Genomic DNA, 26,770 nt, shown 5'->3' with positions numbered 1-26,770 from the left:
ACTTCTAAATTGCAAGTTTTGTATTGTTCTGAATCTGAATGTAATTATTGTTGTATATCGAATCGGCATTTAGCGGGGGATTTGTCACAAGTAAATGCCTTATTCTCTAATAGGGGAATTGTATATACACGGGGTATTAGGGGTTAATTTATTCTTCCTCTCCTAATTTATTCATATGTAACCACTCCCATCCTTTACTCCGCCTTGTTAATATAAAAGGAGTTGTATGCACCTCCTCCTTGCTTCTATCTACTATCACTCAGAGAATATAGAATGCCTACTGTAAATAAATAGTGTTAATGTTTGAATACTTCATTCTTGAATCATTTATTGAGTCTGATCCTTAAAATTACGCAACATATTCTGCCTTTTTAATATTTCCCAAAATATTTCATTCCTCTAGGAAAGGGGTGGGTGCTAACTTCTTACACTTGCAAGTTCTTTTCTCTTTAAGAAAAAATGCAAATATCTTCCCCTTCGTAAAAAAAAACAAAACCTGCACATGCTCAGACATACTCAAGACCAAAACAGAAAGGGGCGGTTCTACACATGTGGATTGGTGTAGGTGTAAATTGTTAATTAAGATAAGCCACAGTTAATTAATTTCAATTGAAAGTGAGGATCTAGCCAACCTTGAAAACGCTAAAACCACTTCCCACAATTCCATTCGACTGAATTTCCTCCCCCACCCCCCATTAATTGTAGTCCAGGTGCTCTCCTTGAGGTTTTAGGAACTAATGGTATAAAGATAGGAAGGAACTGGCCGTGAAGAGAGAACTACATTTCCATGATGCTTAGTGGCCATCTTACATGGAGTCCAAATACTTCGCTTTGAAATCAAGACGCAATACGAAATACGATACGGTGGGTAAGCAAAACTACCCTTCCCATGAAGCAGTGTCGTTCCAGCAGCCGCCTACCATCCCAGCTGTAGTCTAAAACACCTCTTTTGACCATAGTAACTAAGGCACCCAAGGCGTTGAGCCAGAAAATAAAGCCACACTCCCCATACTGCATTGCGCGGAATCTTTGCCTGCCATATTAACTGTAGTCCCTATTTCTCTCCAGCGCTGATAGAGCCGGATGTGTCAGGCCGGGTCGAAAAAACTACCATTCACATCAGCCCGCGTGCGACGAGTGTTCCCTTTTAGGCTTCCTAGGGCCGCCATGATGGTTTTGTGTATATGTGTGTGTATGCGGAAATGTGTGTATCAGTATGCGCGAGTGAGTGAGTGAGTGCGAAAAGAGAAGGGAGGAAGGGGAGAGAATGAGAGAGAAGGGAGAAGGGGGCCCCGCCAAGACCGTGGAGCCTCGATCTCTCCTCTTGGAGTTGTGGCGGGGTCTGAAGCCCACTCCCCGATTTGCCAACCTGGAGGGGGGGGGGTTTAAAACCCTCTCTTATGTGGGGGGAGGGACAGCCGGGCAGCGCAGAGCCCCCTTGAGGGAAGGAGCGGGGGGGGCGAGCTGAGAGAGCCCCCATCCCGCCGGGTCTCGCAAGGTGAACAGACCCCCTCCCCGCAAAAAAATCCTTGGCATTGCTTTGGAGGGGGGAGGACTCTTTCTGGGGAGGAGGAGAACCAGCCATGCCCTAGATGAGCTCTTAATTGAAAAGGAGGACGGGCTGTGAGCTGTTCATTGGGGAGGGGGCGCAGCTTCAGACCCCCCTCCCCTTCCTGCTGCAAAGTGAAGGGAGATGTAGTTGGAGGAAGAAGCCAGAAAGGGCAGAGCCCCCTCCTCCTTCCACCTCCAGCAAGAGCGAGGGGAGTGGTCTTGCCTGCATTTGAAAAGGGGAGGGTGGGTGTTCAGGCAACTGAGGAAAATCTCAGTGGTGGGCAGAAGAGGAGGAGGAGTCAAGAGGAAGCCAGAAGGGCTGGGGGGAGGGGGGGAATGGAGGGTGCACCCGCCTAGGGCATGCCAAGGCTCTATCCTAAATTAGGGGTGCAGGAGGTGTCCCCCCCAGTAGGTGTGTGTGGCACAGCGTGTGAGCTTCCTCTCCACTGGGGGGGGGGGACTCTTCTCACATATTCCCTTGTTTTCTCCCAAGGGCAAAGCAGGAAATAGTGGAGGATAGAACTGGAGAGGGGGAGAGGTGTGGGGGGGGGACCGCTGCTATGAATTTGTAATAGCCTCTTTGGGCAGATTGACCCGCCCCTCTTCCCCTTTTTCCTCCCCACTCCTCATTTTTGTTGGAGGCGGGGTGACTTGGAGCCCCACGCACACACAGATCCTTTAGCAACTGGCTGGATCTCTTCTCTCTCTCTCTCTTCCCCCCCCCCCCACTTCCCACCATGACAACAAATCCAGCATTAGAATCGCCATCCACCCCATGGTCACATAGCAGGTGAGTAACCCATCTCCCCTACCTTACTTCCAAGCCTTTCCTTGGGTTTTAGGAGAATGGGGGGCTTCTCCTCCCATCCTCGGGCACCTTTTTGCCAGTGTCTGCCTGGGTTGTGTGTGTAGATATGTGTAACAATTGTAAGATGTACTGCATCTTTTCTCTTGGAGGGTGCTGATGGACGGGGAAGAGTCTTTGGTGCCTAGATGCGCTTCCCAAAGGTAAGTCTGTATCCTTCCTCTGCCTCCTTCCCCCTCTCCCCCACCCCTTTGCCAAATAATGTTTTTTTCAAGGAATAAAACCCCTGTCTTTTTTAGGGGCACATTCTTTCTCCCTTCCCTTCCCCTCCCCTCCCCCCACCTTAATCTTCCCATTCCAAATTAATTAGCTCTTCTCCTTCCAACCCCGTGGAGCTCAGTGTTTTGAGCAGGACTACCCATGCTTTGCAAATCCACTTCCCAAAATATAGATTTGTACATGGGTAGATTGTGAGGAACGCACACAGCATGTGAAAGCATCACAACAACTCAGATGCAGAAACCAGGGAGGGATGTTAAGCTATCAGGCTGGTTGCACATTTTTTGCTTAGGGTGGAATCTAGAGCTTCTGTTGCCTCTCCCCCCCCCCCCATGCCTGAACTACTATTGTGTTTTCCTCCTTTTTTAATTCATTTTAATCTCCTTCGTTGTTTTGTTTTCTTGGATATTCTTTCCTTTCCAGCTTCTGTTCTGTCACCTTGGGCTGGAGTGTTTACATTTTTGTTGTTCTTCCGTGAAAGGAAAAATAAAGAAACCAAGATTAGGCTGTATCATTTTGCCAGGTATTTTTTCAAGGGATCTGGTCACCTCTCTGTAGACGACTCAAGCTGAGAGATAGCAAGGAGAGGGGACGAGCAGTGTGGCTTTGGGGTACGCAGGGGCAAATGTGGAACCAAAGTTTCTCCTCTATGATTTCCAGGGGAAGGAATTACCAGCCGTAAAACGCTCTTGCCTCTGTGTATTTCTCATGTTTTAAGAGGGGGGAGGAGGAAGGGAAGAGAGGGGAGGTGCCGTTTCAGGGGCCCCTCTTTAGAGGATGGCTCCTGTTATGTCCATCAGGAAGCAGCGTGATCCAGAAGGATTGAGTGGAGGAGGATCGCTGCAGCCAAACAGCTTGACTTAAAGGCTTTTCAAAGGGAGGGAAAGCAGAAAAGATGTGTCAAGCAGGTTGCAGCTGGCGGAGAGAATTGAGGGGCAATCCAGCAACCGGCATCATGGAAGGCCAGGTTGAGGTGTGTGGGAACCCTTGCCAAGACCGGGCCTGTCAGCTCTGAAGCCAGGCTGGGGCGTGATGAGGTATCGGAGCCAGGTTCCTTTATACATACATTTGTTTTCCCTTTCAGTTTTTTGCCTGCTCTTAAATGCTTGGAAGAAAGAGGTAGGGGTGGGGTGAAATGATGGCAGGAGACAAAATGTTCCATCAACAGAATGTGTGTATATATGTTAGGTAGGATGAGTACGAGTTGCTCAAGCAGGAGAGAGAGAGTCATTCATCCTCATTGATTCTCTTTTATATGCCTTCTTCTACCTGTCTCACTCTCTCCTGGGTTAATCCTCAGAACAACACACACTTACTTAGTTCTTTTTTTAAAAAAAATAGAAATAGAAAACTATTTATTCATTGTAGATATTGTTGAGTCTCATTCTCTCCCCCTTTTCCTTAAAAGAAATCAGTAGGTTTTCCCAGCTCTGTTGGGATACTGATGAATGGAACATGCAGACCCCTTCACAATATTTGCATTTTATTTTAGTAGTTCACTATTTTCCCTTTCAGTCTGGAACTGGTTTATTTCATTTCTGACCCTCAGATGAGATGAGTCCCCAATATAGTTAATTCTTTTGCTGTATTCCTTCTCTCCTCTCATAGTTAAATACCTTTAAGGGCCATACCATATGCGAAATAAACAAATTTTAAGGGACAAATTGCATGGTTTCTTTTTTAAATAGAAACCAAAAAAGCAGTTTGGGATTTAAAAATGGCAACTGTATTTTTTTTCTCTCATAAAGTCTGAAATAATTTTGTCCTGACCAGTGGCATTCTGTATTCTCCTGTCCCCCTCATAGCGTTCGTTGGCGGTGATAGGACTTAAATGTTGTTGGTTATTCATGTGAAAAATAGGATTTAAAAAATCATAATCGGAGCCACTAATCTTTGATGCTTGACGGGTCTAAGTTATAGTGGTAGAGAGCCTCCTGAATTATTATGTCTTTTTACTTACATGGTTAAGCCATGCACTCATCAGTGGATGTTTTTATATGTAAGCATGTCCTTTGTAGTAGTTGCAGTTGATAATGGAAAGTTGCTTTGCCCACTTCCTTCTGGATTTCTGTTTTTCCATTATTCCATCCTTCTCTTATCTTTCTGAACAACAGAAAAAGGCGTGAGAAATATATTGCTTTTCTATTAGGCTGCCATTTGTTTTAAAAGTCAGAGAACACTTTTGCCTTCTAGATGTCTTGCCTTTGGATTCCATAATTCACAGACTTTCTGGTTGACAGGTCTACAGGGGGTCTAACTGAAGGTTGATCTGCAAGATTTCCACTTGTTTTTTTCCCTTCCATTGTTGTCCTTGCCAGTCTGCGCTGTCTCAATTTCCTGACACTTTTCTCAAATTCCACCTTCACATTTTCAGTTGCACTTTCTTCTTCTGAAAGTAGAACTCAAACTCTTATGTCTTTGGAATCAGTCTGGACCAATGTTTTTCAATCTCAGATATAAGATATGTGGACTTCAACTCCCAGCATGCTGACTGGGGAATTCTGGGAGTTGAAGTCTACACATTTAACCTTGCTGGATGAGCTAGAATAAATCTCAGCTTTGGGTTTGATTTTGATTTGTGTTTCACTGTTAAGCCTCTAAATTGGCATGTCTATATCCCGGAAAAACTTATTTTTTTTTTTTTTTTAAATAGGCTCTAGGGATTTTGGGGGACATCACTCTTCTCAATTCGCACAACAAATTTATTCTTTTTTACTTTCTTTATATTGGCTCTCATAAGATTGAAATAATTGCTGTCAAGGATATTTTTTTTCTGAAAGAATCCTGTTTTGGATATGAAATCAAAACAGGATCTGCATATCTCTAAACCATTCTAAAGCAATACAGAAAGCAGCTCTTTATAGATTCTTGTGTCCTCTTTTACTTCCTTCCTGTTTGTTGTTTCCTGGGAAAAAATGGCCTATTTTCTTTTTGGCTTCTTTCATAAAAACAATGTGTCTGTGAGAATATCTATCTATATCCATGGTGATTTTTGTTACAGTGGTGAGAGGAGAAGACAGAAAAGTAAAAGCCCTATCATTTGATTTGACATGATAGATCCATTGCATTGCATTGCATTGCATCTATCTATCTATCTGTCTGTCTATCTATCTATCTATCTATCTATCTATCTATCTATCTATCTATCATCACATTTCTGAGCTGCCCATCTCTCCCAAATAGTCTTGATTAAGTCCAATTTCTTTTTAACCACCTACAGCATTATTATACATTGTCTGTAATCCGTATAGGTTTATCTCTCTGAACTCCCTAACAAGATGAGAAATGATGGCAATAACTGCTTTATGTACAGGGCTATATGTGACGGTGTGACTGCACTAATGTCCTAAGTCTCTGGCCGCCATAAATGTTGAAACAAGATCCAACTCTCTAGCCATTTCAGGAGATCTCTCAGAAAGCTGTTCTTATATCAGTCTTCCACAATCTGGAGGTGTGGCAATTCTGTAATTCGCAATGATGTGCTGCCATTTTTATAACTGCATATTGTTGTCTCCCTTTTACTATGCCTACCTCATTTTTTAAGGTTTTTCTTTTTCCTCTCTTTGTCTACAGGTAATCCTCGACTTACAAAAGTTCATTTAGTGACTGTTCAAACTTGCAACGGCCTTGAAAAAAGTGACTTATGACCATTTTTCACAATTACGACCGTTGCAGCATCCCCATGGTCACTTGATCAAAATTCAGGTGCTTGGCCACTGACTCATATTTATGAGGGTTGCAGTGTCCCCGGGGTCATGTGATCACCTTTTGTGACCTTCTGACAAGCAGAGTCAAAGGGGAAGCCAGATTCACTTAACAATGGTGTTAGTAATTTAACAACTGCAGTGATTAACTTAAGAAATGTGGCAATAAAAGTCATTAAAATGGGGCAAAACTCAAGAAATGTCTCACTTAACAACATACATTTTGGGCTCAATTGTGGTCGTATGTCGAGGACTACCTGTACATTATTTGCATAATACCCTTAATGAAGGTGGCAGGACCTAGTTTATAGTCAGCTGCTGCTAATCACAATGGCTACATATTATATTCATTGTTATGTAATACAGTGCACCAAATATTTTGCCTCCAATGGTGCTCAGGATGCTATGCCTAAGGCTGTCAGAACCAAATGCAAATAGTTGCGTGCATCATATGCCCTTAAAACTGGTTCATATTTGTGACGGTTATAGTGTCCGTGGGTCATGTGATCAGCTTTTGAGACCTTCTGACAAGCAAAGTCAATGGGGAAGCCAAATTCACTTAACCACATTCATAATTTAACAACTGCAAGGATTAACAACTCTGGCAAAAGTCATGAAATGAGCCAAAATTCACTTCACAACTGTCTTGCTTAACAACAGAAATTTTGGGCTCAATTGCAGTCATAAGTTGAGGACTATTTGTATACATGTTTTTGGAAAAACATGGTTGTATTTTATTCATCTCACCTGGACAACAACAGTTGCCATGATATGTTCAGCTTTGGAGAACAGACCTTTAAATAACTGTCAAAAATCTATTTTTACTTTTTCTGTGTTTGTAACCATCATGATGTGGTTAAGATTTGCCTCTGATTTTAGCTGTACCCTAGTAGAGAAAATATATTGGAAATTAGGAGGCTATATAAGCAAATCACTCTTTTTTCCTGCTCTAGCAAAATGGTTTATCCCTGAGATCCAAATATGTTTTTGAGGGGCACAGTCAAAAAACTAGCCACACACAAAAGTTTTGATGTTATTCTTGAGAGGAAAAGGGTTTCTCTGTGCATGTTGAGAGTTTCTTCCAGTGAGTTTGGATAATTTTCTCCTGTTGCAGAGCTGAATAAGCATTGTACTGTATGTAGCAGTATAAGGAGTAGCCTATTCTGCTTTTTGATTAATCCGGTGTTTTTCAAACTTGGCAACTTTAAGATGTATGACCTTAAGACTGGGGAATTCTCGGAGTTGACCTCCACACATCTTAAAATTGCCAAGGTTGAAAAACACTGGATTAAATCTGTGTTCTTTTAAACAACTATTAGGCAGTGCCAGAGTTCTTTAAAGAGGCAGGAGTTTTCACCTAGCTAGCTCGTAAACCAGTGTTTCTCAAACTTGGTAACTTGTAGATATGTGGACTTCCAACTTCCAGAATTCCGCAGCCAGATGTTTTCAAGATGCCAAGGTTGAGGAACATTGTTCTAGCTTATCCAAGGTTGAGATAGCAGAGAAATTCCAGTTAGCTTTCCAGGAGTTCCTGCCTTTGAGCTCATTGCATAACCTTCAGTGTTCACACAGACAGTGGACAACTCATGATGTATGACAAAATCACTCAGATTCGGGAAGGGCTGGCCTCTGACTGGGTATGTCCGGACGGGATGACTGAGGCAGGTCTTGAGAGTGTTATCTGGGGGGAGTTCGATCCTGTGGCTCCCGAGGACATGGACAGGGTCCTGGGACGGCTGAACGCGACCACATGTTTATTGGACCCGTGTCCCTCCTGGTTGGTACTGGCTTCCCGGGAGGTGACATGAGGCTGGCTCCAGAAGATTGTTAACGCTTCTTTGAGTGAGGGGGTCCTGCCGGCCGCTTTGAAAGAAGCGGTTGTGAGGCCCCTCCTCAAGAAGCCCTCTCTGGATCCGGCTGTTTTGGCTAACTATCGTCCAGTCTCCAACCTTCGCTTCGTTGCGAAGGTTGTTGAGAGTGTGGTAGCGCAACAGCTTCCCCGGTACCTGGATGAAGCTGTCTATCTAGACCCGCTCCAGTCCAGCTTCCGGCCTGGGCACAGCACGGAAACGGCATTGCTCGCGTTGGTGGATAATCTCTGGAGGGCTCGGGATAGGGGTTGCTCCTCTATCCTGGTCCTGTTAGACCTCTCAGCGGCTTTTGATACCATCGACCATGGTATCATGTTGCACCGGTTGGTGGGGTGGGGGGTGGGGGGCACCGTTCTGCGGTGGTTCTCCTACCTCTCTGACCGGTCGCAATCTGTGTTGACGGGGGCAGCGGTTGACCCCGAGGCACCTTGCTTGTGGGGTGCCACAAGGGTCGGTCCTCTCGCCCCTTCTGTTCAACATTTATGTAAAGCCGCTGGGTGAGATCATCCGTGGCTTCGGGGTGGAGTTCCATCAGTACGCTGATGACACCCAGCTGTACATCTCCACCCCAGGCCACCCCAACGATGCCCTTGAAGTGATGTCCCAGTGCCTGGAGGCCGTGCGGGCCTGGATGGGGAGAAACAGGCTCCGACTCAACCCCTCCAAGACCGAGTGGCTGTGGCTTCCAGCGTCCCGATATAGCCAGCTGACGCCATCGCTGGCTATTGGGGGCGAATCACTCGCTCCCACAGAGAGGGCTGGTAACTTGGGCGTCCTCCTGGACGCACGGCTGTCTTTAGAAGATCATTTGACGGCTGTGGCCAGGGGGGCTTTTTATCAGGTTCGCCTGATACGCCAGTTGCGCCCCTTTCTAGATCGGGACTCTCTACTCACAGTCACTCAGGCACTCGTCACTTCCCGCCTGGACTACTGCAACGCTCTCTACATGGGGCTCCCCCTGGGGTGCACCCGGAGGCTCCCGCTGGTCCAGAACGCGGCCGCGCGGGGGATTATGGGGGCGACGAGGCGCTCCCATGTGACACCTCTCCTGCGCGAGCTGCACTGGCTCCCGGTGGTCTTCCGGGTGCGCTTCAAGGTGTTGGTGACCACCTTTAAAGCGCTCCATGGCTTAGGGCCGGGGTACTTACGAGACCGCCTACTGCCACCAATAGCCTCCCACCGGCCAGTACGCTCGCACAGAGTGGGCCTCCTCAGGGTGCCGTCCGCCAGACAATGTCGGCTGGCGACCCCCAGGGGGAGAGCCTTCTCTGTGACGGCGCCCACCCTCTGGAATAACCTTCCCCCGGAGTTACGTATAATAACAGACCTCCGGATTTTTCGTCGGGCCCTGAAAACTTATTTATTTCAACTAGCTGGGCTGGCTTGAGCTAAATTTTAAATTGGTTTTAAATTGGGTTGTTTTAATTTACGGCCAGAATATTTAATTATTTTAATACTGTTTTTTAAATTTTGTATGCTCTGTTTTTTACTTTGGCTGTTCACCGCCCTGAGTCCTATTTGGAGAAGGGCGGTATAGAAATGGAAACAAATAAATAAATAAATAAATAAATAAATGTATGATCAACTGAAAACTTGAGAATGACCCTTGAAAGTTCTGTTGAATGGCCCTGCTAGAACTAAATCCAGTCATCCAACTCTGTATCCCCCTAGATGTGGCTCTCTTTTTTTCATAGAACCAATTTTCTTGGATCAGTGTACTAGTTAATATCATCTCACCTATTTTGTGTGGGAATGTACAGGTAGCCCTCGACTTACAACTGTTCATTTAGTGACCGTTCAAAGTTACAATGATACTGAAAAAAAGTGACTTATGACCATTTTTCATAGTTACAACCTTTGCAGCATCCCCATGGTCACTTGATCAAAATTCAGATGCTTGGCAACTGGTTCGTACTTATGACTGTTGCAATGTCCCAGGGTCATGTGATACGCTTTTGCGACCTTCTGACAAGCAAAGTCAATGGGGAAGCCAGTTTCACTTAACAACCAGGGAACTAACTTGTCACTTGGAGTGGTTCACTTAATAACTGTGGCAAGAAATGTGGTAAAATAGGGCAAAACTCAACGAATTCTCACTTAACAACATAAATTTTGGGCTCAATCATGGTCGTAAGTCGAGAACTACGTATACTACTGATTTTAAACCATTATTTTAAATCAAAAAGTGGTGCAATATTTTTTAACTCAAATTCATTTTCCTGTGCTTAATTTTGATTTTTTTTTCTGCCCAGTGTTGGTGATGGCTGATCATGTGTGCCTTTGATTGCAGGACATTTTTTTCCTTACAGTGTGTTTTCTTTTTCTCCCTAATGCATATACAGGTAGTCCTAGACTTAGGACTACAATTGAGCCCAAAATTTCTATTGCTAAGCATTTGTTAAGTGAATTTTGTCCCATTTTATGACCTTTCTTGCTGCACTTGTTAAGTGAATCACTGCAGTTGTTAAGTTACTAACATGATTATTAAGTGGCTCTTCCAGGGGTGAAATGCTCCCGGTTCAAACCGGTTCCGATTGCAGCCGGTGGTTTGGAGAACCAGTAGTGATGGCGGCGCAAGGCTCCACCCACCCGCCCGGTCGTTGTTACTGCCTGTTTTTAACTGGGAAAGTAAGTTAACCTTTCCTGGGAAGGTAAGTAGATTTCACCCCTGGGCTCTTCCCCATTGACTTTACTTGTCATAGTCCTGTGTCCCCAGGACACTGCAACCATCTTTTATTTATTTATTTATTTATTTATTTATTTATTGTTTGTTTGTTTGTTTGTTTGTTTGTTTGTTTGTTTGTCATATTTCTACGCTGCCCACTCTCTGAGGACTCTGGGCGGCTTACACCAAAGACAGTCTACTAAATAGCATATTGCCCCCAACAATCTGGGTCCTCATGACTATTCATATCATAAATATGAATCAGTTGCCAAGCATCTCAATTTTGAACACGTGACCAAGGAGATGCTGCCATGGTCATAAATGTGAAAAATGGTCATAAGTCACTTTTTTCAGTGCTGTCGTAACTTTGAACAATCACTAAATGAACTGTTGTAAGTTGAAGACTACTTTTATATGAGAATCTTGATTCTTTTGTATTGCACATCCTTCTCCTCCCCCCGCCCCAAAATCTTCACTGTCCATCTCATCTTGCCAATCTGGAGTGCCATATTTACCTGCCTGGTTTGCCTCTTTTGCCTTTCCTCCTTGCAGCCCAGAGAGTAGCTGAAGCGGGACATAGCCAATGTCGTCCAGCAAAGGGGCAGGGGCTGGAGCTCGCCGGCGGCGGACACGGTGCCGGAAGTGTAAATCGTGCCTGCGATCAGAGTGTGGGGAGTGCCATTTCTGTAAGGACATGAAGAAGTTTGGGGGTCCTGGACGCATGAAGCAGTCCTGCCTGCAGAGGCAGTGCACAGCGGTGAGTGAGAGAGGCAGGACAGCTGTTGTGGCCCGCCGGCGGCCAGCAGAGCTGGCAGCAGAGTCAGTCAGGTTGGGGAGGGACATGGGCCAGTCCTGGGGGCTGGGGAAAGCTCAGACGAGGGCTCTGCGTCAGAGGCAGAGAGGGAGATAGACAGCAGTGAAGCAGAGGAACAGCTGGAGCCTGTTCCCAGTGTGCGCATGCGCAGAGCTACCGGAAGACAAGAACAACTCAAAGCAGGGTCGACTTGGGAGTAAAGCCACACCTTGGATATGATTGGCCCCTCCCATAGGAAACAAAAGCGGAACGAACGGGGAGGGGGCTTTTGCAGGAAACAATTCGTTCAGTAGTTTCAAGAGTGAAAAGTTCTGTTCGTGACTCTAAGAGACTCTGTGCCAAGTTTTGCCTTACTCTGCGTTTGGAAACAAGTTATGTGGCAGCTTGCCAAGCGAGTCAAGGTGTGTTGAGAAATATTCCTTTGAAAAACTGTTTGGACAAACCTTGCTGACTGTGAATGAAAGTAATTTACAGTCGTGTAAATAAAAGAGGTTTTGCTGGGACCAATTCCTGCTTCCTGCTTTTTAAGGGAGCCTAGGTCAGAACAACAGCCAACGCCAACGGTCACCCGTGGCATGGATTTCTATTTGCATGCAATATATGGCTCTTCGACTCCTGCATAACAATAGCACTTAGACTTATATACCACTTCACCATGCTTTACAGCCCTCTCTAAGTGGTTTACAGAGTCAGCATATTGCCCCTAGCAATCTGGGTCCTCATTTTACCAACCTCAGAAGGCTGGAAGCCTGAGTTAACCTTGAGCCAGCGAGAATTGAACTGCTGGCATTCAGCAGCATTAGCCTGCAATACTGCATTCTGACCACTGCACCACCACAGCTCTTCAGATCAGTCGACTTGGTGAAGCTTACTAGGAGGGGTATCTCGTCTTCGGAATGGGAAAATTCACCGCAGCCAACCGACCACGGCCAACTTACCATGGTCAACCCGCCACAACCATCTCACTGTGGGGCAATTCGACATGGCCAACTTGCCACAGGACAACTCACTGCGGGACAATTCAATTCAATTTAATTATTTAAAATAATTTAAAAATAATTTTAATTTTTGTCATTCGCATTTCATTTTTTCTTTTCTTTGGCATCGTTTCTTTAATGATTCTGTTCCACTATTTCTTCAATATTAATGTAAGTCTTGTCCCACAGCAAGTTGGCCATGGTGAAGTCCCACGGTTAGTTGGCGAGTTGGCCATGGTGGGTTGGCTGTGGCGAGTTGTCGTAGACCCTCTTGTCTTAAAGGACACAGGTTCCTCATCCTGTTGAGGATGAAGAAAAATGCTCTCCAGATCTGCCTCGGCTAAATATTCCCGAATCCTCAAATTAGAATAGAAAAGAAACAGAGACACATGTTTTACCTCCAGCTCTCCCATAGCTTAAATAATAAGGAAAAAGGATGCACATTTCATCCCTAAACTGTCTTCGGGATTCCGATTCTAGAGTTTGCATACATTTCTCTGGTTAAAAAAAAAAGATTTAAAGTTCATGGAAAGTTAATTTGCCCAAAGAGTTTAAAACTAGTTTTCTTGACATGATTAGTTTTTCCATATAGTTCTTGTCTTCGGACTGATGTGGTTTAATACTGCGCATGCTTAGCTTTTTCTGCATCTTTCACGTCTGCTGAGAGCTGCAAGTAAAGGCAGAGATGTATTGCACAAAGCGAATAAACAATCCATATTGTGTTGAAAAAGCTAGAATGATAAGGCGGTGCCCATATGTTAGCTTTCTGCATGCAGCCATTTCTTTGTTGAACATTCACACACAACTCCCCTTCCCTGAGACGGTGTGGCTCAGTAACTGAGTCATCCAAGGCCTTTTCTGCATGTATGAAGTTGTTCTGGAAAATTAGGTGTAGTCCCCTCTGGTATCTGTGTTACCGAAGTTATGTTTCATCCACTAGGCTGCTACAAACCCTTCCCTCTGTTTCCTTTTCCATCCTGTCCCATTTCTTCCTATGGCTGGGTCCCGTATTTTAAAAGCATGAGGTGCAAAATGTTTCACACTGAAAATATTGTAAACTGGAAGCACCCTGTTTAAAACACTTCCTGTGAGACGAGAACTGAAAAGCTCCCTTCCTTTTGGATTTGTAATGTTTTAAGTGCAGCTTTTAAAATCCAGCTTTATTCATTGCTAAAATGTGGGCAAAGGAGGGTTTGTGGACGGTGTCCTGACTGGCCTCCCTTGACTCAGCTGCCTCCAGGAAACTTCCCAAAGATGATTGATGTCTAGTAGGGGTAGTAGAAAGAGCTTTCCTGCTTGATTACTGCAGGCTACTTATGCTGACTGCCGGCTGACTGCAGTTCGGCAGTTCAGTTCTCACAGGCTCAAAGTTGAGTCAGCCTTCCATCCTTCTGAGGTTGGTAAAATGAGGACCCAGGTTGTTGGGGGTGGTATGCTGACTCTGTAAACTGCTTAGAGAGGGCTGTAAAGCACTATGAAGCGGTATATTAAGTGCTATTGCTATTTTGCATTTCTTACATCTGACTTCCATCCTCTGACTCCTTGCAGCCAGTTCTACCTCACACGGCCGTGTGCCTGGTCTGTGGGGAGGCCGGGAAAGAGGACACAGTAGAGGGTGAAGAGGAGAAGTTCAACCTGTCACTCATGGAGTGTACCATTTGCAACGAGATTGTGCATCCAGGCTGCTTGAAGGTGAGAGAGGAGAGCCACTGCACAGTCGCCACCCCCCGCTCAGGAGTATCTCACCCACTCCCTTCACCTGCACTGGTCTTTCTCTTTGCAGATGGGAATCGCTGAAGGGGTCATCAACAACGAAATTCCAAACTGCTGGGAATGCCCCAAGTGCAAGAGAGAAGGCAAATCAATGAAAGTATGTGGTTTGGTGGGTGGGTGGGTGGGCGGGTGGGCATCCTAGAGAAGGGAGAATCAAAGAGTTGGTGGGGTAGAAGCCCCTACAGCAGCGGTTCTCAACCTGGTGGTCGCGACCCCTTTGGGGGTCGAACGGCCATTTCACAGGGGTCACCAAAGCCCTCTCTCGCCTCCCCACGCCTTCACTCACCCTCACTCTGCTCTGTTGGATCGCCGGCCGTTCGCTTACCCCACCCACTCCCAATCTATTGCTGCCTCCTGAGTCCCAGCTGATGGCTAGAGGAAAAAAACCTGTTTAAATTCTTGCCGCGGGGCTTCAAAGGGCCGCCCTACATCTGATCAGTGTTAAAAGAAAACAAATGAGAAGACCGGTGCCTGCAAAAATAGAAAATAACAGCCCCTTTCAGCATAGGTTAATGACCATAAGTAGATTTGATCAGCCTTGGACTCTCAGCTGATTTGCTCTCAGCTGTTTTGCGGAGGGTTCTGTTGCTAGCTGCAAAGAGAGGAGCAGATTTTTCCCCCCCTAGCTATGCTGAAAAACGAAACTGAAAGTAAAGCAGGGTCTTTGTTGCAACGTGACAAAATGAGGCAGAGAGAGATTTCTTTTTCTTTTTCCTCACCAAAAAAGGTAGGTGCAAAACTGCAAACAATGGGAAATTTAGGGCAAAAGAGGAGAGTTCAAGATTTTAAAACACAAAAGAAAAAAAGCTCTATTTAACTAGGGAATTGTAATATTTGAGATACTATTAATTGTATATTGTGTTGAAAGCAGAAATGGTTAAGTTGTGGTTTGGAGGAATGTATGGGGGAAATTATTTGGTTTATTATTGGTAAATATAATTAATTTGTAAGAAATTGGATTGCATGGAAATAATTGGAATATTCATGTTCATATTGATATACAAAAAAGAGTTATTTAACTAATTGATTTATATTAAAATGTTGAATTTGTATTAAACAACTGTATTACATAATTACATAATTAACCAATGTGAGGATGGATATAAAAATTGACAATGCGAAGGGGTATAATATAGAATAGAAGGGAAAAATTGAATTTGATTAAGATTAGAGATGAGGATGAAGGGTAATATTGGTTTTTTTAAAAAATAGATGAGGAATCAATATGGCAAAAAGGAAATATAGAAATTGTAAATTTAATTGAAATGACTAAACACTGGTTAAATTTGTGAACCGGCCAAATACTCTGTTCAAAGAAAATACATTGTATGTTTGTATGTGTGTTTCTAATTATTGCTATTTATTCATATTTGTTCTCTTTTATTCTTTAAAGTTTAACAATTCATTCTTTATCTTAATATCTTTATATTTGTTTGGGGTTGGTTTTCTTCCCTTTCATCTTTTTTATTGTACAGCAATCTTTCTCCTCAAACCTACCACCTCTCTCTTTTCTTTCCTTCTTACTTTCTCTTCCTCCCCCTCTTCTTCTCCTCCCTACTTCCTCTTCCTTTCTCCTTCTCCTCCTCTCTTCCTCCCTCTCTTACCCTCCCTCCTACTCTAATTTCCCTTCCCTTCCTTCATCCCTCTCTATTGCTGTATCCTTTTATGCATATGGACTACTCAGAGGGCTGAAATAGTTATTTTTGACTGGTCCTCGCACTTTTGACCAGTCCTCGAACTTACGACTGTCCTCACATTTTACGTTTTTGCCCTATCTTGTCACCATGGTGAAGAGAAGCAGTTGTGAAATGAGTGACATGGTTGTTAAGAATGCTGCACGGGCATAAATGTGAGGATGGTCATAAGTGTGAGGACCAGTCAAAAGTGCGAGGACCTGTCAGAAATGACTTTTTTCAGCCCTCTGAGTAGTCCCTATACACATAGCCATGGCCACCCGGTCACATGACCAGCTAGGCACGCCCACCCAGTCACATGACCTCCAAGCCATGCCTGCAAAATAAGCCACGCCCACAGAACCGATAGTAAAAAATTTTAGAACCCACCCCTGGTTGGGGGTCACCAAACATGAGGAACTGTATTAAAGGGTCGCGGCATTAGGAAGGTTGAGAACCACTGCCCTACAGGGTCATTTGCTCTGAAGCCAGGGCAAAGTAGGAGGGGGAGACATAGGAGGACCCAGTTGGGTCTCCTAGAGTTTTTTTTTTTCTTATTTTGTGCTCTAATTAGTAACACCCACACCTTGGATTGACACCCTTTTTCTATAGTCATAAGTAGAGGACTACTGATGAAGAATAATTCTCTAGCTAAGATAAGTAGTCCTCTACTTATGACTGGTTGCTTAGCAACTGTTCAAAGTTACGAAGGACCCCCCCCCAAAAAAGGTTCTTATGGCTACCAACCTTCCTCTCCACAGTTATGTGATTGCATTTTGGACGCTTTCTGCCTCTACCCACAATGGCCATTTGCAGCATCTTGCAGTCACGTGACCATGATTTATGGCTTTTTTTTTTTTGCTGGAAACCAGTGTTTATTTCAGGTTTCTGGCAAAAAACCCACCCATTGCAGACAATGAGTTCACTTAACAATCATAGTTGCTTAATGAACCCAACAAAAAATATCAAATGGGGTCAGTCATGTATAACTTACGACTGATCCAAGGCTCAATTACAGTCATAAGTCAAGGACTACCTGTAAGGATGAGGACGGTCTCTAAGATACACCTCTCTGCTTAGGGCCAAATAATTTGGTTGGCTCCGTTTCTGTGCTGTCCAGAAAATCCCTATCTGGCTTGCTTTCCTCAGCCCTGCCTCCGAGCAGTGTTTTCATGTCCTGAAAGCATTGGTGAGGATTGGACAGGTTGGGTTAAGCCAGCGGCCCCCAACCTTTTGGGCACCAGGGACTGGTTCTGTGGAGAGAGGTTTTTCCACAGACCGGAGGAGGCGTGATTTCGTGTCCTGCCTGCATCCCTTGTTTGCACTGACTGGTTTCTGGCATGCCGTGGACTGGTGCCGGTCCACGGATCGGGGGTTGGGGACCCCTGGGTTAAGCCATTATACAGTTGTTTGATTTTGACTGAGCATGCCCAGTGAAGGCATCCTTCTTGTGGCTTATTCAGCAAAAAGTGGTGGAAAAATGAGAATCTACGCACAGCATGTGAGCCTGTTTCTGCCTCTCTTCTGTCCACCCTCTCAGGATTCGGGGGATGGCACAGGGAAGCGGCGTTCGGACAATGGTGAGGAAGGGGTCCGGTGGAAGCTGACTGATGAGCCTGTTCAGAACAAGAAGAAGTTTCCACCAGCACCGCCATTGCCCCTGCCGCCCTCTGAGGAGAGTCCGATCCAGACGGGTGCTCACAAGCGCAAAAAGGAGCTCCCAGCCCCCGAGACGGGACCCAAGAAGAAGGTGAATGGCCACAGGCTCAGCCTATGACTGTCAGGCCCCATGTGTCTGCAAGGCCGGGATCCTTCTCACGCTTTAGCCTACTCGATCTGCCTTTGTTGGGCAAGCTTAAAACCCTCTTGACATGTGAGACTAGCCATTTCCTCAGCCTGGGTATGTTGGCTAGAGAGGATGGGCAGTGTCCTCCAAACCGTCCAGTGGAGCAGGGAAGCTGCCAAGAAGATTCTTCCTAGACTATCCAAAGGTTTTATTTCTCATGCTGGTCAGCCAGATGATCTCAGCAGACTTACAAGAGGGGTATAAAAGCAGTCATCAGTCATGTGTTTGATAGGCCCAACCTTCAGCATGGATGTCTAACCACTTCACCTCAGTTGGGTAACCTCCATTGCATTTTGTGGTGGTCTCTTCCAATCATTTCATTCTTCGTTACGGCAAAGTAATTTTGTTTGACCTGTTTAGCTCTCCTTCAACTCTCTCTCTTTTTCCGTGTAGTCCAAAAATCCCCCACTTTTTTTACCCATCAGATCTGTGCCTGATAGGCTCCAGGGCCATCGCAAGGAGGCTTTGAAGAATCAAAGCTTTGTTCTTGTCCCTTTGTCTCCCACACCCCATGCCTCCTAATGATGTCACTTTTTTATCATTATTGTGTCTACCCTGCTCCCCTTCCAAAAGTTCTTGACATCTGTTAGTTGATCCCAATTAAATTATTTTCCCCTCCCTGTTCCAACTGAGACTATTAATTAGCAAAGCAGTTAAGGCTATGATTTTCTACAAAGCTTTGGGGGCGGGGTGGATAGCATTTTTGTTGGGGGAGATCTGTTGGCTTGGGCAACAAAAGTTGTTATGGTGTTGGTTGTTAACTGGTTTTAGCAATGCTCCTGTTGTTTTATTGCAACCTGAATAGGCAGCATACAAGTAACTGTTAATAAATAACATTTGGGCATCTTGGCTACTACTAAGTTTTTCTGACCTCACCTGTTATACCTTGGTGAGCCACATGTTGCTGTTGGGGAGCATGGATGTTCCTTCTATGGGTGATGGACCCATAGAGATCACATGGCTAGATCCTAATTTGCGGTCTTTGTATTACTGCTACCAAAGTTGATGATCAAGTGAAACTTTCTGATTCTCTGAAGGAATCATGTTAACTACACCAGGGGTTATATTTAGTCCTGCCTTATGATTTACTGCCTCTACCCACAATGCACTATTCCAGTTTGTATTTCTTGTACAAACTACACCTCTCTCCACTCCAGTCTTAAAGTGGGACTCTCTGGATTAAGGGTGTGTTAAATGCTGTGGATTTGAGAGCCATCCTGGGCTTTATGCAACATGCTGAGGGTCACAGTCCAACAAAAATGGTGAGACAAGGATTCCAGTTTTCCAGATTGTTTTGCTCACTTCCATTCTTGGAAAGCTCTGACAACTCCAAAAAAGATGTATTAGGAAGTCATACTTTTTTGCCTGTGCACTAAATCGGGTGTACAACTTGGCAACTTTAAGACTCATGGACCTTTAAACTCCCAGAATTTCCCAGTCAGTGGAAAGACATTCTGGATCTCTGAACTTTTTAAGTGCTTAATTTGGCTCTCCAGGTTTTTTTTTTTACAATATTCTCAACCCCAAATTCCTTACTTTTGATATCGGAAGAGCTTATTTTAAGTAACATGCTCTGGTTCTCACAGTCTTCTTTCTCTCTCTTTCCAGTTGAAAGGTACCCGGGAAAAACATTTGAAAAAGGTGAGTGGTTTGGTTTTTCTCACCTGGCTGGATTTCATTATGCAAGAAGGGCCCGTGGATAAGATGCCAAGGGAGAGGAAGGAGAAAGAAAGAAGAAGAAAGAAAGAAGAAGAAAGAAAGAAATGGAGGAAGAATTTCCCTAATGCAAGAGCCAGACAGGTCATGGATCCATCTGGGGATCCTCTGTCCTCCAGCAGTGTAGCTCACAAGACTGTCTATACAGGTAGACCTTGACTTATGACCACAGTTTTTTTGTTTCTAAGCAAGACAGTTGTTGTTTGAGTTTTGCCCCATTTTACAACCTTTCTTGCCACAGTTGTTAAGTGAATCACCGTTCTTGATAAGTTAGTCACACGGTTATTAAGTGAATCTGGTTTCCCCATTGACTTTGCTTGTCAGGTCACAAAACATGATCATGTGACCCTGGGGCACTGCAACCGTCATAAATACATGTCAGTTGCCAAGCATCCAAAGTTTGATCATGTGACCACAGGGATGCTGCAACAGTTGTAAGTGTGAAAAGTCCCTTTTTTTCCAGTGCCGTTGTAAGTTCGGTCACTAAACAATTGGTTGTAAATTGAGGACTACATGTACAGGATGTGCTTAGATAACGTTCATCAGCTTTCCATTTACATATTGTTCAGTGCCTCAACTTGTTGGGACTAATAAAAACAGGAATTAAATACAGGTAGTCCTCAACTTAACAACAGTTCACTTAGTGACCATTCGAAGTTACAACAGCACTGAAAAGGGACTTATGATCATTTTTCACACTTATCATCATTGCAGCATCCCCATGGTCACGTGATTTACATTTGGATGTTTGACAACTGACTCACATTTATGACGGTCAGTGTCCCAGGGGTCATGTGATCACCAGTTGCACACTTCTGACAAGCAAAGTCAAGGGGGAAACCAGGTTGACTTTAACAATGGTGTTACTAATTTATTAAGTGTAGTGATTCACTTACCAAACGTGGTGAGAGAAGTCATAAAATGGGGCAAAACTCACTGAATAAATTTCTCACTCAGCAACATAAATTTTGGGCTCAATTGTGGTCGTAAGTTGAAGACTACCTGTATGTCTGGAAGCTGAGGAAGACTGCAGTATGGTGTGGTTCTGCTCCAGGCAGATCATTGCCAGAGTGATATTTACCCTCATGGCATCCAGAAGGCCCTCCCATCCTATTTACTTTTTTATTTTATTTTATTTTATTTATTTTAATTAGATTTATATGCCGCCCTATCTCCATAGGACTCAGGGCGGCTCACAACAATTAAGATATACAATCTCAATCCAAGTAAGAAACATGTTAAAATACATATTAAATGCATTAAAAATCAAAACCCCATCAGTCCAGGCTGGGCAATTTAAACAGCCACGTTTTTAGTTCGCGGCGGAAAGTGCGAAGGTCAGGGACCAACTGGAGCCCCTGGGGGAGTTGATTCCAAAGGGTGGGTGCGCCCACAGAGAAAGCTCTACCTCAGGGGGTTGCCAGCCAACATTGTCTAGCCGACAGCACCCGGAGCAGGCCCTCCCTGTGAGAACACACCGGACGATGGGGAGCTGTTGCTGGTTGCAGATGGTCCGACAGATATCCTGGGCCTAAGCCCGTGATGGTGAACCTATGGCACAGGTGCCACAGGTGGCACACGGAGCCATATTGGTGGGCACGCGAGTGTTGCCCTAGCTCAGCTCCAGCACACATGCATGCACCGACCAACTGATTTTCACGCCTTCCAGTCCCACCGGAAGTCAGGAAACTGGCTGTTTCTGCCCTCCGGAAGGCCACCAGGAGGATGGGGAAGGCTGTTTTTGCCCTCCCCAGGCTCCTAGAAAGCCTCTGGAGCCTGGGGAGGGGGGGAAAACGGGCCTACCAGGCCCACCGGGCCATCACATGCCAAAAGCAGGGGGAAGTGTGGGGGGGTCACGTGCGCATGCATGGGAGGGCGGAGCGCATTGAATTATGGATGTGGGCACACGCACCCAAGACCCACCACGCTCCCCCCGCTTTTGGCACGCAACGGCAAAAAGGTTAGCCATCACTGGCCTAAGCCATGTAGGGCTTTATAGGTCATCACCAGCACCTTGAATCTCACCCGGAGGGCAACCGGCAGCCAATGCAAGTAGCGCTGGAGAGGTGTAACATGGGTGTATTGGGATCCTCCCATCACAACCCGCGCGGCCGCATTCTGCACCAGCTGAAGCCTCCGAGTGGTTTTCAAGGGCAGCCCCAAGTAGAGAGCATTGCAGTAGTCAATACGGGAGGTGACTAGCGCATGAGTAACTGTGCGAAGGGCATCCCGGTCCAAATAGGGGCTCAACTGGCGCACCAGGCGAACCTGGGCAAATGCCCCCCTGGTCACGGTTGTTATATGATCTTCTAAGCTCAACTGTGAGTCCAGGAGGACACCCAAGTTGCGTGCCCTGTCTACAGGGGGTAACACCTCGCCCCCTATAGCCAAAGATGGAACCTCTTGATCGGACTGAAATGCCGGTATCCACAGCCACTCGGTCTTGGCAGGGTTGAGCTGAAGCCTGTTCCTCCCCATCCAGACCCGTACCGCTTCCAGGCACCGGGACATCACGTCGAGGGCATCACTGGGCTGGTTCGGGGTGGATATGAAAAGTTGGGTATCATCAGCATACTGATGATACCTCACCCCGAAACCACGGATGATCTCTCCCAGCGGCTTCATATAAATGTTGAACAGAAGAGGCGAGAGGACCAACCCCTGGGGCACCCCACAAGTGAGGGGCCTCATGGCCGACCTCTGCCCCCCCGCCAACACCGCTTGCGTACAACCTGAGAGGTAAGAGGAGAACCACCATAAAACAGTGCCTCCCACTCCTAACCCCTCGAGGCGTCGCAGCAGGATACCATGGTTGATGGTATCGAAAGCCGCCGAAAGATCTAATAGGACCAGAACAGAGGAATGACCTCTGTCCCGAGCCCTCCAGAGATCATCTACCAGCGCGACCAATGCCGTCTCCGTGCTGTATCCGGGCCTGAAACCTGATTGGCACGGATCTAGGTACTCCGCTTCATCCAGGGCCACCGGGAGCTGACGTGCCACCACACTCTCAACAACCTTCGCAAGGAAGCGAAGGTTGGAGACCGGACGGAAGTTGCTCAAAGTAGCTGGATCCAAGGCAGGTTTCTTGAAGAGGGGCCTAACCACCGCCTCCTTCAAGGCGGCAGGAAAGCTACCCTCACCCAAGGAAGCAGTTATCACTGTCTGTATCCAGTCACGTGTCACCTCCCTAGCTGAATAAACCAGCCATGAGGGACATGGGTCCAATATACACGTGGTCGCACTCAGCTTCCTCATGATCCTGTCCACTTCCTCAGGGGTAACAGGATTGAACTCCCCACAAATAACAAGACCCGCCGCCTCCCCACCGTCTGACCCTGCCCAGTCAGAGTCCAAGCCGTCCCGAATCTGAGCGATCTTGTCCAGCAGATGCTGACTAAACTCGGCCCGCCCTCGCAAAGGGTCCTCCCCTGCCCTCTGATTCAAGAGGGAGTGGGACACCCTAAACAGGGCAGCTGGGCGATTATCTGCAGACGCGATGAGGGTGGAGAAGTAGCGACGCTTCACCGCCACCATCTCCACCAGGTAAGATCGTGTAAATAATTACTTATTAAGTAATGGCTGGCATCTTGTTGCCAATTCTTTTTTTGAAACTTTGGCCCTTTTCCCAAGAACTGAGTCATCAAAAGATGTCTTTTTATTTGGGCGCTTGCATCAGAAGCAATCTGCACAACCCTCAAGGGCCATCAGGGGTCCCCTGACTCCGTCCTGGGTACCATTGCAGGGTGAGTGCTCTTTTTGGCAGCTGCTGCGTCAAGCTTTGCCAAGTGGCTGATGGAACGGGGTGCTCTTAAAAAAAAGGCAGCTGTGTGTAAGAAGCTGACTGGCACCTCTCATCTTTCCACCTGCTTTTTTTTTTTTCCTTCCCACAGCCCATTTCACTTGTGCACTTTTTTGTTTTCAGGGCACTGAGCAACCACTTGATGGAAACAAATTGGATTCCATGCAGACCTGGAGCTGCATGGGCAGCGGTGACTTCGAGGTGAAGGGGGCCATCTCCCACCCGTCTATTCACCTGAGCCAGATCACAGCCAGTGACTTAGAGGTGAGCAGGGAGGGAGAGAGGGAGGGGATCAGCTCACGCCCCTGGGACAAACTGTGCCCTTACTTAAAACCTTGGTAAATCTGGGGCAAGAGAGGTTAGCTGTATTTACACAGTGCTCTAAGCCAATATTTTGGGTGCTAGGCACTGGTTCCATGAAGAGAGGTTTTTCCACAGACTGGAGGGAGCGTTGTTTTGCATGCACGGATGGGGCTTTGCTTGTTTGCATGGCCTGGTTTTTGGCATGCCTGGGACCGGTGCTGCTCCACAGCCCAGGGGTTGGGGATCCCTGCTTTAAATCACAGTCCAGTTCATTTTGCGTTGGCACAGCAAGTCAGGCAAACCTAACCAGGTAAAATTTATAAAAGCAAACTCTAGTTAATTAATTGCAATGATTCATAACTTTGAAAGCAGGTTTTAGCCTGAACGGCTTCTGAAGAAGTGGGGATACAGCTCAGCTGCTTGACCGTGTCAACAGAAAGGAAATGTTTGGGCTCATGAGTAGCAGGGAAAGACTAGACAGAGCAGATGTGGGCCACTCGTATTCTTCCAAATTGCCCCCTTCCCCCTTTGCAAATGTCCGCTTGTCTACCAGGCTGGGCAACCTTCAGTGTTTGAGGGCACATGTGTTTTTGTGACCTTAGTCCACCTGTGATCATTCCTTGTCTCGCATCATGTAAGAGTGTGCGTTTGGCACCCAAAGGTTTGCTTTGCAGTATTGCCTAAAAAGAGGGGTTGGTAGTCTCCGCTCAGAGTTGCCCTCTGTTTATTATTCCTCCTTGCCTTGGATTGGCCTAGTACAGGGGTCGGCAACCTTAAACACTCAAAGAGCCACTTGGGCCCGTTTCCTACAGAAAAAAAACACCAGGAGCCACAAAACCTGGGTGGGCGTGGCCAACTCGATGTCACTCACTCCCATCCAGTCACATGACCACCTAGCCACGCCTACCCAGCCACAAAACTATGTCTCTCTCCCCCTCTCCCTATCTCCCCCCTCTGTGTCTCTCTCCCTCTGTATCTCTCCCACTCCCTCTCTTCCCCTCTCTCATCCCCTCTCTACGTATCACTCTGTATATGTCTCTCTCTGTGTCTCTCCCCCCTCCCTTCAGGTGACCGTCCTCCTCCTCCCTTCTCCTCTCGTAACTTCCTGGCTGGCTGTGGTTGAGCCGGGAGCGTTCGCATGCGCAGGGAGACTCCAGCCTGAAGTGGCAGGAAGTGAAGGCTGCCTTATGTGCAAATTTATTTTTATTTTATTTTATTTTATTTCGAATTTATATACCGCACCTTCTCCCGAGGGACTCAGGGCGGTGTACATCCAGATAAAAACATACAATACAAACATTAAAAACAATTAAAAGGATATATATTAATTTGGCCCCAATTTAAGATAACAAACCAATTAAAAAATTAAAAATATGTTAAAAAATATGTTAAGCCAGCCCAGCTTGCTGAAAAAAGAAAGTTTTAAAGGCACGGCGGAAGGCACCGAGGTCTTGGATTCTCCTTATCTCTGGGGGCAGCTGATTCCAGAGGGTAGGTGCCCCCACAGAGAAGGCCCTCCCCCTGGGGGTCACCAGCCTACATTGATTGGCTGATGGCACCCCGAGGAGGCCCTCTCTGTGGGAGCGCACGGGACGATGGGAGGTCGTCTGTAGCAGCAGCAATGTGGCGTGAAGACAGGTACAGGGCAGCTTCGCTCCTGCACTCTCCGGCAACCCTCTTCCCCCTTCTCCTCTCAGGATGCCCAGGACAGCTGTGGCTGAGCCAGGAGCTGCGCATGGGGTGGGGAGACCCTCCTCAAATGAGCGCCAAAGCTCAGGAAAGGTGTGCATGGGGCGGGCAGCGGCTCGCTTAAGGAGGGTCTCTCTGCGCATGCGCACACTCCCTGCTCAGCCACAGCCAGCCAGGGGGTTATGAGAGGAGGAGGGGGGAGGAGAGTGCAGGAACGAAGCTGCCCTGTACCTGCTTTCACGCCACATTTGCGCATAAGGCAGCCTTCACTTCCTGCCGCTTTGGGCTGGAGTCCAAAAAAGAAATAAGAGGGGTGGGGCGAACCAGTGATGGGACAGGGAGCAGAGGGCCCAAAGAGCCGCTTGTGGCTCCGGAGCCGCAAGTTGCCGACCCCTGGCCGGAGGAGCTATTTCCTTTTCAGGCCTGCTTTGCAGGGGTGTGATTCTGCTTAGCTTTGTTGAGCCCCGTTGCTTGACTTGGCCTCTTGGGGAACCTGGCTGTATTGCTTTGTCAGTTACAGTTGTGGGCATGGCAGGCAATCTTTTGGTGGCCGAGGGCTGTGCTTAGTATTTGTGTGTGTGTATGAGTGTTTGTTTGTGTGAGATAGAAACAAAGTGGACGAGTCCACATTATTCATCTCCACATGGTTTGGGAAGGATTGCTTAGCATATTGTAAGCCGCCCTGAGTCTCCGGAGAAGGGCAGCATATAAATCAAAAAAAAAATTTTTTTAAAAAAGGAGATTTTGGGAGATGTTTTAACTGGTGGGGGTCTTTCAAGGCATCACACTACTGTCTCCCTGTCTTTCCCACATGGGTATGTGGGTTTGAAGGCTGTGGCTGTCCACTTCTGGTTTGTGGCTGAATATGTTGTGTGAACCCATTCAGCTGTGGTTTGTTTAGATAGCTTTCAATGGGTGTCAGTTTTTCATGCTCTGCCCCACTTTTCTTGGGCTTCTAGAAGGAGCTGTAGTTATGTAAAATGGGCCATTTGTAGCACTAGCCATTGTGGAAGTAAGAAGAATGAATGCTATTACAGAATAACAGTTGGAAGGGACCTTGTAGGTCATCTAGCCCAACCCCCCCCCCCCCCGCCCAAGCAGGAGACCCTACACCATTTCTGACAGATGGCAGTCCAGTCTCTTCTTGAAAGCCTCCAGTGATGAAGCTCCCACAACTTCTGAAGGCAACTTCGGTTCCATTGGTTGATTGTTCTCACTGTCAAGAAAATTTCTCCTTATTTCCAGGTTGAATCTCTCCTGTTCAGTTTCCATCCATTATTCCTTGTCTGGCCTTCGGGTGCT

General features: G+C 46.3%; 1 protein-coding gene across 1 annotated transcript in view; it reads left to right on the top strand.

Annotated features, from left to right (window-relative positions):
- Window positions 1-3,615: 3,615 nt before the first annotated feature.
- FBXL19 (F-box and leucine rich repeat protein 19) overlaps window positions 3,616-26,770 on the top strand; it is a 50,345-nt gene continuing 27,190 nt past the window's right edge. The window contains exons 1-7 of the mRNA XM_070944388.1: window positions 3,616-3,672; window positions 11,428-11,632; window positions 14,215-14,358; window positions 14,450-14,536; window positions 17,653-17,862; window positions 19,567-19,599; window positions 23,600-23,740. Coding sequence (XP_070800489.1) covers window positions 11,459-11,632; window positions 14,215-14,358; window positions 14,450-14,536; window positions 17,653-17,862; window positions 19,567-19,599; window positions 23,600-23,740 — 789 coding nt within the window. The 5' untranslated portion in view covers window positions 3,616-3,672; window positions 11,428-11,458. The remainder of the gene's footprint in view (window positions 3,673-11,427; window positions 11,633-14,214; window positions 14,359-14,449; window positions 14,537-17,652; window positions 17,863-19,566; window positions 19,600-23,599; window positions 23,741-26,770) is intronic.

The sequence above is a fragment of the Pituophis catenifer genome, unplaced genomic scaffold (assembly GCF_029215685.1).
Source record: "Pituophis catenifer annectens isolate HBS135680 unplaced genomic scaffold, rPitCat1.0.hap2 SCAF_5, whole genome shotgun sequence".
Taxonomy (NCBI): domain Eukaryota; kingdom Metazoa; phylum Chordata; class Lepidosauria; order Squamata; family Colubridae; genus Pituophis; species Pituophis catenifer.
Note: the sequence above shows the minus strand (reverse complement) of the source record. Positions and strands in the feature narration are given on the sequence as shown.